This window comes from Cryptotermes secundus, unplaced genomic scaffold (genome assembly GCF_002891405.2).
Source record: "Cryptotermes secundus unplaced genomic scaffold, Csec_1.0 scaffold843, whole genome shotgun sequence".
Lineage (NCBI taxonomy): Eukaryota > Metazoa > Arthropoda > Insecta > Blattodea > Kalotermitidae > Cryptotermes > Cryptotermes secundus.
This window is the reverse complement of record NW_019731994.1, coordinates 477,222-490,334: the sequence shown is the minus strand read 5'-3', so window position 1 is coordinate 490,334 and position 13,113 is coordinate 477,222. Positions and strand designations below refer to the sequence as shown.

General features: G+C 44.9%; 1 protein-coding gene across 1 annotated transcript in view; it reads left to right on the top strand.

The window, feature by feature from the left end:
* Window positions 1-3,741, top strand: part of LOC111867481 (paired mesoderm homeobox protein 2B) — a 69,115-nt gene extending 65,374 nt beyond the window's left edge. The window contains exons 8-9 of the mRNA XM_023857402.2: window positions 248-363; window positions 3,208-3,741. Coding sequence (XP_023713170.1) covers window positions 248-363; window positions 3,208-3,551 — 460 coding nt within the window. The 3' untranslated portion in view covers window positions 3,552-3,741. The remainder of the gene's footprint in view (window positions 1-247; window positions 364-3,207) is intronic.
* The last annotated feature ends 9,372 nt before the right edge of the window (window positions 3,742-13,113 follow it).

Below are 13,113 nucleotides of genomic sequence, written 5' to 3'. Positions count from 1 at the left end.
AACCAATCAGCATAACACCAAGCTTTGACGCAAAATGTGAGAAGCCCCGTTCACAGAATTATGTAAACCATTTTAAGGGCTTTCCCCCATCTCTTCTTTGCTACACTTCGCTCACTGACAAATTTGATATGCGGATGTCAAATTCTGTTGAGTCAACGAGTATAAAATATAAGAAAACACAAGAAGTGACGTTGATCCTGTTTCGCGTACAGCTAGTTCCGAAAACATCTGTCTTCTCTTGTTTCAGTGGCGGATTTAGACCGGTACTGGAAGCAAGTGGCGCTCCTCGCGGCACACCACCCATTTTCTTCCCGCCGCATCTGACGTCACAGTTCACACCACCGCTGTTCCCCGGACTTAAAGGTGAGCACAGACACAGAATGGCCACGTTTCTGCTGACGCACTAACAAGCCTATACACAATGCTTATACCCAAGTTAATCCTGAACAGTTCAGTCATTGTAACATGTTTTAATGGTTAAAATAACTAGTTAGGAAATACAGTAAACCGTCGCTAATCCGGATTAACTTGGGGGGGGGGAAGAGGTCACCCAGATTATGAAACAAAAATTTACTCTAGAAGAACAGAAATAAATGGAAAGTTCAATGTCATAAGTAATGAAATAAAAATGAATAAAAATATCACTGTAGAGCATTTATGTAAAAACTATAAAAAAACAATACATTTATTAATCGATAGAAGACTCAGAAATTGTACTTGATTTTGAACGTAATAATGCAGGTTTGAAGAAACTGTCAAGTTATGTCTGAACAGACAAGTGTCTCATCTGCCTTCCTAATTGTCACGTGTCTTTCAAAGTGTGTACTCAACTGTGAATAGCATTTTTCATGTAAGATTTGAGGTTTTCACGGCGGTGACTATGAAGAAAGCAGTGTTCTGGGATGTGGCACCGTGTAGATGTGGTGTTAACCGACGTTTCGGAGGAACATATCGCCTCCATCTTCAGGGTAGAAGGAAAAATAAGAAAATCCGCAAGCGAAGAGACCGTGAGAACCGGTATAAGCAGACTGGTGTCCGTTTATTTCCAACACCAGTCTGCTTGTACCGGTTCTCACCGTCTCTTCGCTTACGGATTTTCTTATTTTTCCTTCTACCCTGAAGATGAAGGCGATATATTCCTCCGAAACGTCGGTTAACACCACATCTACACGGAGCCACATCCCAGAAGACTGCTTTCTTCATCAGCATTTTTCATATTTCGATCCAGATTAACTGTATCCGGATTAGCGAGGGTTTACTGCATATCTCGCAAACAAGGGCAAGACTTGCGGAAACAGTGCACAGGTCACAAAGTAGTTGTTCCATTTCTTCTCTACAACTTGTGCTCCATATATTTTTCGCTTCGATAAATACTTAGCGATTGACATGCGAAATGCATGAAGACTTGCCTGTGCGCCTTCAGCATACCGTCCGCTATTGCTATCCGATTTCAACTTGAATTGGAATTTGCTGATTTTATAAAAATATAAAATAAATATAAAATATATAAATATCAAATTTCGTGGAACTGTATTAGAGTTTCTCGAGTTGTTACACACACACACACACGCACACACACATACACACACACATGACGAAGTTAACGGACATGTCCTGGCAGCTTATCGTTCGGCACCTGAGGAAGACGTGACTCTAAGCTAAGTCGCGCCGGAAAGCAGATACATGCCTAGATGCGTCATGAATCGATCCAACCACTCTACACATACCGTAAACCAGAGACCTGTAATATGTCCATCTGCTGGCCTACACGCAGATTATAGACTGGCATCACGGTGTTCTGGATTACGAGGCACTGAAGTCACCGAATAGATTTTCGTAGCGGTAAGGCTCTATGTTTGTATTTCGGACGTGTTCGCTTCGAATCTCGGCCGAGACACCGATTATCCCGAGTGAGATTTTTCGTGGTTTTATTCAGATCCTGCAGGAAAATGCTGGGTAATTCCTCGATTACGACACGGCCGTCTCCTTTCAAATGCTTTCAATTCATTATTCACGGATCATCCTACCATTCGACGCTGAATATATCGCTTGAGATTGTCATAACCTAAACCATAAGCTACCCACACAATGTAGCCCATTAGGCGATTCCCCAGAAACGTCGGTACCCACGTGCCACACCACATGGTGCTGTAACCCAAATCAAAATCCACCACACAGATAAGGATGTTGGTAGCAAGAACCGTCGCGTTGCTTTAAATGTAGAACACACGGACGACTGTCTCGCATCCTAACGAGGACCTCTCTACAGTTGTGTATCAGGATAAGAGTGGCATATGTTACATTACACGCCGTGCTGTACTGGACGTATAGTACGAGACGGTGTTATCTTCCACTTGTTCATGTCACCAGATGGGGGAATATTGTACTAACTTCTCATAACAGATGAGTGTGGGGCACATTGCGGGATGGTAACTGGCAGGGGGACAACCCAAGTGCTAGGAAAGAAACCTGTGTCCAGCTTCTGCCTGGGACCGAATCCAGACCTCCGTGGTAAGAAGCCGGTGACGCCGGTGACTGACAGCCTGAGCGATGATACGGCCTTACGAGACACTAACTTTCTTGCCTGATTTCGTGATCGAAAGAGCTGGTGTACTGCATCTTGCAGGAGAAGGCGCAGGTGTTTCCGTAAATCCGTCTTAAAACTAATAATACTAAGCCGCGCGCTTACAAATTGGTTACAGGGGAATAACAAATTTAACCGTTTCATCACGCCAAGAGCCTCCCTCCTCCGCGTAACAAAACTTTGTCGTACGAAATGAGTCGTTCTCACCCCTCGTAAAAATAAACCAGCTATGGCCGCACATTAAAGTTAACTCTACGGGAATTAGCGACGACCACAAACACTGACTGTACGTATGGCGCTCCTGCACGCAATGTGTCCTCAGGCTCAGTAGCAATAGGCGCGTGTCACAACCGCAGAGAAACCTGATGTACTTTGTCTTGCGTTTCCAAGATTGACGTCGAACCCAGGACTCTACTTTAACAGGGTGTCTATATGCTCCACAGAGATCTGAACACGGACACCTCTCGAATCGAACCGAGGGCCTATACTCGCTCGCTTTGATACAGGTTCAGGCCTACTATTAGAATGTCTGGCAGCCTCTCAAGACGACCGACGTCCGAGAGGCTGCCGAGATGTGTCGCGAGATACTCCGAAGAGACGGTAAGGCTCCTTCTTGTCCTCAGCGTTTCCTGGGCTGTGCTCGTGCTGCCCCATCAAGCCCATGACCACGCTGGGCGGTTCCCTGCTGGACCAGTCCACTTCGCAGTCCAATGCGGACCAGCGGTCCTCCAGTGTGGCTGAGCTACGCAGGAAGGCCCAGGAGCACTCGGCGGCACTTCTGCAGAGTTTGCAACACGTGGCCAGCTTTCAGCACTTCCCGGTGGGACTGGGCCTCAACCTACCGCCTCTCTCCACACTACAGGCTCTCGCGAGGAAAACCGACGCTGCTGCCGCTGCGGCCGCTGTAGCCCTCACGTCCCCAGGGGCCGGCGGCACCTCGCCCTCCAGGGACGCGCAGCAGACGTAGAAGCATTTGCCCAAAAACATGTAGCATAAAGTCGGTATGTGCCTGCCAACATGAGTGTCTCTAGCCTGTTGGCAGCTAGTTGCATGTCTCCTTAGATTTAGACGACCTGCATGTCACCAGTTGTTGTAAAGTGTTGTTACTCTTGTCTGTCATGTTACACATAGGCACGGCCAATAAATCGATCACTCAACTGGCTGCTGTTGTTACTGTTCCCTGCTCCTCACACTGGACGGCCGGACCATGACGCTGGCAGCGTGAAGTGTTCCCGCGACAGAACTCGTCCTTCCGTAGCCAAACATGCCACAACATTAGCCTCTGGGCCTCTGCAGCAAGGTACTGAGGCCCCACGCATTCTGAACATGGGCAGTACATGCTCTGGTCACGTTACCAGGCGCATCTTGGAGATTGCGGGGCGAGGCATCAGCACAGCACGTTCGGTAGCTTTTGTTTCACTCACGGGAACACTGTACTGGGCACAAATCGTGTTCTCTAAGCTGGTGATTCCCAGCGCATGGAAAGCAACTTCCCTGTTTAAAGTGTATAGGAAGCTTCAGGAGTGTTGTGACCCAACAGACTTGGGAAGCGAACACGTGGATAAACATAGTAAAATGCCCATTTCAACATTCTGTAGACCCATATCGCATTTTGTGTCAAAGAGTCCAGGGAACTTAGTTTAAGATGATAAGTTAAAACCATTAGTTTCCGAAACTAACAATGGTTTTCAGTGACATGACCCGGAAACCAAACACAGTTCACGTGCGTAATGCCACATTTCTGTAAGATCTGCAACGGCATCAGTTATGTTCACACAAATTGTCCGAAACACACGTTAAACCTCTATTTTATACTTTGGAGAGCTAGTTAAAGACGCCACCGGTCACACTGGCCGTGGTCGCTCGTGGTTTCGGATCCCACTTGAGGCATGGATGTCAGTGTGCGTTTATTCTGTGTTTGTGCTGTTCTGGGCGCGAGTAGCAGCCTTGCGATAGGCTGATACCCCGTCCAAGGAGTCCTACCGACTATGTTAAAGATCAAGAAATTGAAAAAGCGGCTAAGGTGCAAAAAAGGGCTGTACAACCACAGACAGTTAACGACACTATCGGTATCCAAACTATACAGATGCGAATGGTAGATAAATTTGGAACGATTTGGTAGAAAACGATTGTGACATAATCGCGATACTATCCCAGAATTTGCCTGCAGGGACTGAGGAAAACCACTAAAACCCTCAGTCATGATGGCCAGCGTCCCAGCACAGATTTACACTGAGCACCATTCGGGTACAAATCTAGAGCGCCACAGTTATACCAGCCTTTGAACCACTTAAAGCACTGCTGACAACAGGTTACATGCGTTTCTCGCATGATTTTCACAAAACCATCATTTAGCGATTTATCTATCAGAGGAGGCGTAGCGAGTTTTCTGACAGATAGGAGGTGGACTTGTGTATAGTAGTTAGACGAACTTCACGCTTCAAAACGTTGCCGTGTAAAGGTCTGTCGTCCGTTTGAAAAGCGTCCGAGTGCTAGGGGAGGGCGATTCAACTGCATCTGCAAAGTCCGGCGATGGGCAAGAAACAAACTTGTGTCACGGTGTCTGCTTCGCTCTGATCCGCTCCGTATAAACTCGCTGCGCTTATGTGATTTCGGGATTAGTTTCTTTCCTCGTTAACATCTCCACTCTCGATTGTTTTTATTTTTTCCACATTTCCGCACACGTGATTTCTGGGCCAGTTTTTGATTAATTTTGTGCTATAACGAGGGGAAGTCCCGAGGGAGGAGCCCTCGAGCAGGATCGATGACACAACGAGGGCTATGATTGGTCGAGTAACGCGTGGGAGGCTGTGGTGCGGCGCGATAAGCCAATGGAACGGCTGTTTACACAGCGAGAATGCCACTTGCTAAGAGGCTCATGGAAGTAACGTCCAGATATGGTCCAGTTATACAAAGCGCTCTACATTCCCACAATAGGATTATAGAACTGTATTGCAGGGGTAATCCCAGAAAGTTTCTCTATTAAATTAAAATCAGCCTCTACCAAAACCAACCTGAGATTTTATACAACAAACAAAAGTAGGATACCAGTTCTTCGCCCGGGACACATTTCGTTTCCTGGTCAGTATCACTACCTACTGTAGCTAAAACGTGAAAAGAAGTATAATACTCAAATTAAGAAACTGGAGTTTACTAATGTACTTAGGCGACAGAGCCTGAACGAGAATTCAAATCGCATTAAAAGAACAAACCCATACAGAAATACTTGCACATCGATGTAACAGCCGAGGTTAAGCTCATAGAGTGAATTTCATATATACAATACTGCATGATGCGCTAAACTTCTGGATGCAACTTTTATGAAAGTATACACAAATACAAAAAGTGAAATAAACTGTACTCGAACCCAGGATATAGGGGAAGAGTTAAAAAGTGATCCCACCTTTTAACGAGCTCTTAAGGTTTAACCTCCTTGCGGCATCATATTGAGAGGTACCAGTCAGCCAGCAAGCATTCACAAACCGCAGCGAGGTTAAAAAATTTCGTAGTTCGTTTAACGACATTTCTTCAACTGCATATATTATACAGCATCGAGTGGAATGATAGTGTATTGATAATAAAACGCCAGTTGCCTATCTCAATGTACTATCCACAAATCTGCAGAGACTGAGGAAAACAACGACAGGTGATACTGCAGGAAGTTCGGGGGGACACGATCCCGCTAGACTTCATCACTGGACCATTGGCCCAGTGCTCTTTCAAGGGCCAAATGTTCCAAATAAGAGCTGTAATCTATATGCGGCAAACCTGCCCAGTTTCGTTGTGCGACACTCGTCTCCCCAGGAAATCAGGTGCGCATTCCATGGTTACTTCTAACAATTTTCCATTGACGGCTCCACTCTGAAATCTGTGTGTAGAACTGTACAATGTAACTCTGGAACATACAAGCTTTCTGAACCACAGCGCGAATTTGGAGTGTCGTTCCACGAATCTGCAGAGATTTGCCCTGTGCTGACATGTATTGAATTTGGTGAGCCCTTCCCAAGGAAAACTAATATAAATCTGACCTCATCTTCATGTAAAATACGGATAAAATTGAAATCTGCACGCAACTTTTTAATTTTGACCACCAATGTCAGATATTTTTAGGTCCTTACTTACTTACTTACTTACTCATGGAGCCGAACCCTTCTGGAGGAGCCGCCAATTCTGCAGCTACTCAAGAATTTCCCAGAATTTTATGGAACCCGAAGGTTCATTAACGTGTTCACAAGAGCCCTCCACTGGTCCATATCCTGAGCCAGATCAATCCCATCCTATGTCTCTAAGATCTATTTTAATATTGTCCACCCACCTACGCCTTGGTTTTCCCAGTGGTCTCTTTCCTTCTGGCTTTCCCACCAATATACTATACGCATTCCTCGTCTCCCCCATTCGTGGTACATGCCCTGCCCACCTCATCCTCCTTGACTTGACCATTCTAATTATACTTGGAGAAGAGTACAAGTTATGAAGAAAAATGAAACACACTGATGAGCCGACATGATCTCTCTATTATGCGTCCACTTCATGCAAATTGTCTTGGAGGGAAATAATTACAGAGACATCACCATTTTCTAGCAAACCTTCTGGAGCTGCAGAACATAGTATTGCCGTGGTACTGAGTTTCTGCGCTGACGGTACATCAGCACGGCGTGGTACAAATTAACCAAATGGGTTTTCGAAGAGCTTTTACTTAACAGCGTTGAATAATGAGTTTGGTTTTAAGTTTTGGGACGCGGTGACGAGCAAAACGTTAAGAGGCGCTCGTTGTGGCGTCAAATTAATTATCCTTCACGCGAGCTGTCATGCATCAACTGCACACGTTGTTTGTCGACATGATGGTTGTGCGCGATGTGGAGCTAACGAGTTAAAACAGCGTAAGTGAACATTTCAGGATGCTGTATTACTAGGAAATTCCTGATTGGCTCAGGATCGTGTCCAGTGGCGGGCTTTGGTATCAGCTGTGTTGAACAGTCGGGTTGTGGCACCAGAAATTTAGTTAATTGTTAACGTGGATCTTACGGAAATGGGCTGTGAGGATGTGAGGTGGATACAGCATGCTACTTCATTAAACATCAAATAGACAGAAAAATATCTGGCGCAGCGCAATGCTCTCCAAGCTAAGACAGTGAGACGAAAAACTGCGTTGCTTAGCAGACAGCCCAGTAGGAATGGAGGAACCTGTTTGCAGTATGTCAGTGTTTTTTTTTAAAAATGCCTCAAACAAGCACTTGAGATAAAGTACATTTATATATATATATATATATATCCCTGTGATTAAGCACTGTTTTACAAAGATGTGTGGAGGCGGCCGTATGGGTGGTGATGCTCTTATCAGGAAACGAACCCCGGCCGGCCTCTGCCTGCCTTCTATCAGCAAAGCAAAGTCGGGACGGGCGCGCTTCCATGCATGAGGGAGGTATGTGAGGTATAATAAATGAGTAAACACGGCCGCCGCACCCCTCCGTACAGTTCCACAAAGTTACCCCCTCCCCCATAAATTATCGTTATGCTATACATTCGTAAAATATCACTTTATATATGTTGGGGACTAGCTGTGCCCACAAACGCGCATTACGGCGAAGTTGGTAATTAGATTCCACTCCCCACTCCGAGCGAACTGCACTTCATTTGTATACGTAACTCACAAATGATGGTAACCATTATATCGTTACTCCAATTTTCAAATTGTATGAAAAAATAACGCGTCGGAGTCCTAATGACGTAACAAACGCGGTGTGTGTCTGTGTACGTAATGGGCAGAGTCGAAATGACGCATACATAACCGTGTTGCTTCCGCACAGGGTGTTCCGTGCCTCAACAGTTCCTACTTACCGGTCCGTCAGATGTGTGAACTGGAGCTGGATGTACTGGTCCGTCACACACGTGAACTGGAGCTGGATGTACTGGTCCGTCACACACGTGAACTGGAGCTGGATGTACTAGTCCGACACACACGTGAACTGGAGCTTGATGTACTGGTCCGTCACACACGTGAACTGGAGCTGGATGTACTGGTCCGTCACACATGAACTGGAGCTTGATGTATTGGTCCGTCACACATGAACTGGAGCTGGATATACTGGTCCGTCACACGTGAACTGGAGCTTGATGTACTGGTCCGTCACATACGTGAAATAGAGCTGGATGTACTGGTCCGTCACGTGTGTGATCTGTGGTCCGTCGCGTACGTGAGCTGGATGTAACGGCCCGTTACTCCTTGCCGATCATCAGGTTGAGTTGGTCAGGCCGAAGCACACACCTGTGAAGAGGAAGACTTCTTCGTCAGAACTGAAGCGACTCTCCTTGCATCCATGCCCTCCGCCTATGGGCTTGGACATAGCACAAGTACAGGTCGATTTCATCTGTCTGTGTTTCAATTCAGAAACACAATGAGCTCTCCGGTCCCCAGGCTCAGATGGTAAGAAGCCGGCTTCTTACCTTGGATGCCTGAGTTAAATCACGGAGGAAAGCATTTGTGATTTGTGGCCGATAGGTAGTACGGATCAAGATCTTCTTAGATGACTTCATTCCAGTAATTAAGTACACTGTTCTACCATCAGCCGTGTAGTTACAACATTCCAGGCCAACCGTCTCGGTGTTCGGGCGGGGCTTCATCCCAGACTCTCCTGTTGATTAGATTTAAACCCTCCCCTGAATCTGTTCCAACTTGTTCACAGCTTCAGAATCTATGCATCTAAGATCTGTTTTAATATTGTCCTCCAATCTACGTTTTATTTTTGTGGAAGGTTTCTTCATACTTTCAAAACATAAGAGGTAACGCGCACAAAATAAAGTACCTAAAACTTCAATTCAGACCTTACCTTCACGGGGAACACCCCTATATTGCAAACGAGGCCCTGACGATAGAGTCATGGCAATATAACCTTCGTAATTTGGAAAAGTAATTTTTAAAAGTTAAGTTAGGTTCAGTTATGTTTTTCAAAATCTTGAAACCGATTTCTTGTTTGACGAGGAGTAGCTGACGTCAATCAATGCAATCGAATTTACTGTAAACCCAAAGTTTACGTGCCTTCATTTCCTCCATGCATGCTGCATGCTTATTTTATCGCAGTACTGTGTACTTCTCTCCACTGCCGAGATTGAGACAGGTAAATCTGTTAGAAAAACGTTATTCTGAAACAAGATGTATGGCGGCTGATAAACTCATTAAGCGAAGTGAAATTCCATTGGGGGCTCATGCATAGTGCAGGACTGCACTGAAAGAGAATGCCAGATGAAGTCACGCAGTCTGCCCCGACTTCACAGAAAACAGGAAATCATATTTACGGTCGCCATGGGAACGTAATGTTGTCAACAATGAGCGACAGAGGGCTTCACGAAGTTTGCAGTAAAAAGATTTACATTGCTAGCGGAAATCACAGACGTTCTGTCAGTAAGGCTTTAATTACAGTTCAATAAACGAGTAACGCGCACTATGTTGCGGACAGTTGTGGAACTACTGCCGATATCCACGTACAGTCTGATGAAGCTAATTCTGGCGCAGTCACTTCCGTGTTTGTTCATATTCCGCGGATTGCAGAACCAATTCAGAAAACAAACGGTTCGACTGATAGTTTACTACTGCAGCTGGATTCAGGCGTCTTGGAACGGCCTCCATGCTGCGTACATGCGTTAGAAGTGCTGAGTGTGGGTCCGAAGGATCACAATCTGTCCACAATTAAATAGTTTCTATCCAAAGTTTCCCTTCTAGAACTAAATGTCTAGGAGCTGGGCACGGTGATGTCTAAATTCGATCCGAAGCCTACTACGCCATTTTATAATTTAAGAACCATCTGACGACATTGTGTAAGATTAGAGGTTTCCACGGCGGTGACTATGAAGAATGCCGTCTTCTGGGATGTGGGGCCGTATTTCGGAGTAACGTCGGTTCACACAAGATCTACACGGCGTCACATCCCAGAAGACGGCACTCTCCATCTAACGACAATGTTTCTAACATTTTAGTATATAAAACCTTACACTGCAATGAAAGGCGCTACTTTCGCGCCCACCTCATAAGTTTGCAAGGTACTGACGTAAAAAGTTAGAGACGATATTCACAGAGTTTCATGAAAATCAGTTACTGTGATATTTGCGCTAACTGCGTTTGTCTGGCAAGCTACACACGTCACGTCTCAACACAGTGAACTACAAGTGAACCATCATAACAAATTTGATAGAATTCGCCCATACTTCATGCGGTTGGAGGTAACCTCAGCTGCCTGCTGAACACTCTACCATCAATAATACCAACATGGCGGTCGTGCGAACTCAAAACCGACAGATATTACCCACACTTACTGCAGAATTGCGTAACTTCTTGTATTATATAACCAAATATTCCCGTCAATTCCGTGTTCTCAGACACCCTTAATCTGCCTCCCTCCCTTAATGTGACTGACAAAGTTTCACATCCATACATAACAACTGATCTGTAGTTCTGCATATGTTAATTTTACCTCTTGAGGTAGGCGATGCGAAGACAAAAGATTCTGAACTGAATAGCAGCAAGCATTCTCCGAATTTGATCTGCTCTTAATTTGTAATATTTGAGGCTCTTACGGGGGTGGTTATTAAGTCTATCTTATGGGATATAATGCCATCTTTTGCGATGAAAGTCAACCGACGTTTCGGAAGAACATCGCTTCTATCTTCAGGATTGAAGAGTAACCCTAGCAAAAACACAGATTCATGGTGGTTTTTTCTTGGCTCACTCTTCGACACTTAAGGTAGAGGAGATATATTCCTCCGAAACGTCGGTTTACTTTCATGGGACTACATGACCTTTATAGTGCAAGGTATAACTCTACTTTTGTTCTTAATTTCTTCATAAATGCGATCTTGATTTGTTATTGTCTCTCCAAAATATCAGAACATTTCCATATTTTCAAGTTTTATTAGCTGATAATTATATTTCCAAAGGAAATAAATATAACACGCCCTATAATATTGTACATAAGTAGTAATTAAAGAACCTTAAAATGTGAGGGAGGGAGAGAGAGAGAGAGAGAGGGCATGTCCTTCCGTCTGCGACAAGGTATTAGATCCTAGACTGAAGGGCAGATTTTTTCAGTACTCGAGTTTTCAGTTAGACTGCACTACAACAGAGCCTATTTCACATTTTCCATGTACACAAGCCGTCAAGCAGGTGTTTGTGTTTTTGTGAAGTTCGCCAGGAGCATAACGATAGTTGGTTTTGATTCTTAACTACGTTCTTCCCTCAACTTTCAGGTTTCTACAAATAAAACGAGAGGGCAAAAGTCTTTAATAGGTTGACAGGATCCACTCTGCACTCAGGCTCCACATCGCTTCCAAGCCTGCGGTACATTCAAATACAGTGTAACTTACTACCTCAATTTGTACCTCACAGGAAACACAATGAGTTTCCATTACAAAGATCAACAGGTTAATATTGTTTAGGGAAATTATCGCTGTTTATTGTGAGAATCACGCGGAACACGCATGGGAAGAACGAAGAGTTTCCAATGCTAAAGCAGGCAGTACGTATAATTACCACTGAGCTTTAAACAGCATTTTGTTACATGCAACATAAACTACGATGTGTGGTAATCTTTCAGCGACCACTGGTCAACATACTGACGTATGAACTACAAGCAAATTTTCTTGATGATGGCTGTGACACGTTGGTTGAGACTGTTATTTTATTGGAAGCATTAAATTTCAGAAATTGATTCTATTTCCATCTTCAAGAGAACAGGACACAAAATAAATTCTACCCTATCAAAACAAAAGTCTTATCCTTGTCTATCATCTCGTATGATTGTTGTGCGCGCAAGCAGTGTGACACCAAGTCCGACCTATAAATCAATTCATCGAAGTCCTCCCTCTCGAAGTTGTGTTGTACCCAAAAAAATACGAGAAACTGACAGTTTAGAAGTTTGCGGCTATTTTTCATATTGTGGCATGTTTACTCAGAGCAAAAACCGCGAAACTAGAAGAAACAGCTGTTGTTAGGGAACGGCTCTGCAAACAGGTCTGTTGCTAGATAACAACTTCGTAAGCACGCAACAATACCAGAACCATCACTAAGCAACGTGCCCATGCAACAATGGAGGAAATGTTGGAATCAGTGTATTCTGCGCAGTCCGTGCAGGAGGCGACGAAAGTGGAACGCAGTGTCTGGGGGTATAACTGGGTAACCCTGTTCCTGGGGAATATAAATACGGCGACCGGGCAGTAAATTAAGGCCATGAGTCCCACGGGACTCGGGGATCCAAAAATTCCTGCGCTGGCAAGGGCTAGCAGCAATTATAAACGACAGATCCGTCCCCTCGTCAGAGAGAGCGCCCCACATCAGCACACCCGCAGCTATCTGACAGTAACAAGAATCTTGTGCTGGGCCCCAGATGGGGCTTGACACCAAGACAGACTGACCGACTAACCGTCGCTCGTAACATAACTTTGACTTTTACATTAGTCAGTCAGAGACGAGAGTCTGCAGACAGACATTTGAGAGTATCAGCTGTGAGCTGAGGCCGGGGACAGCTCCGGAACCCAGAGAC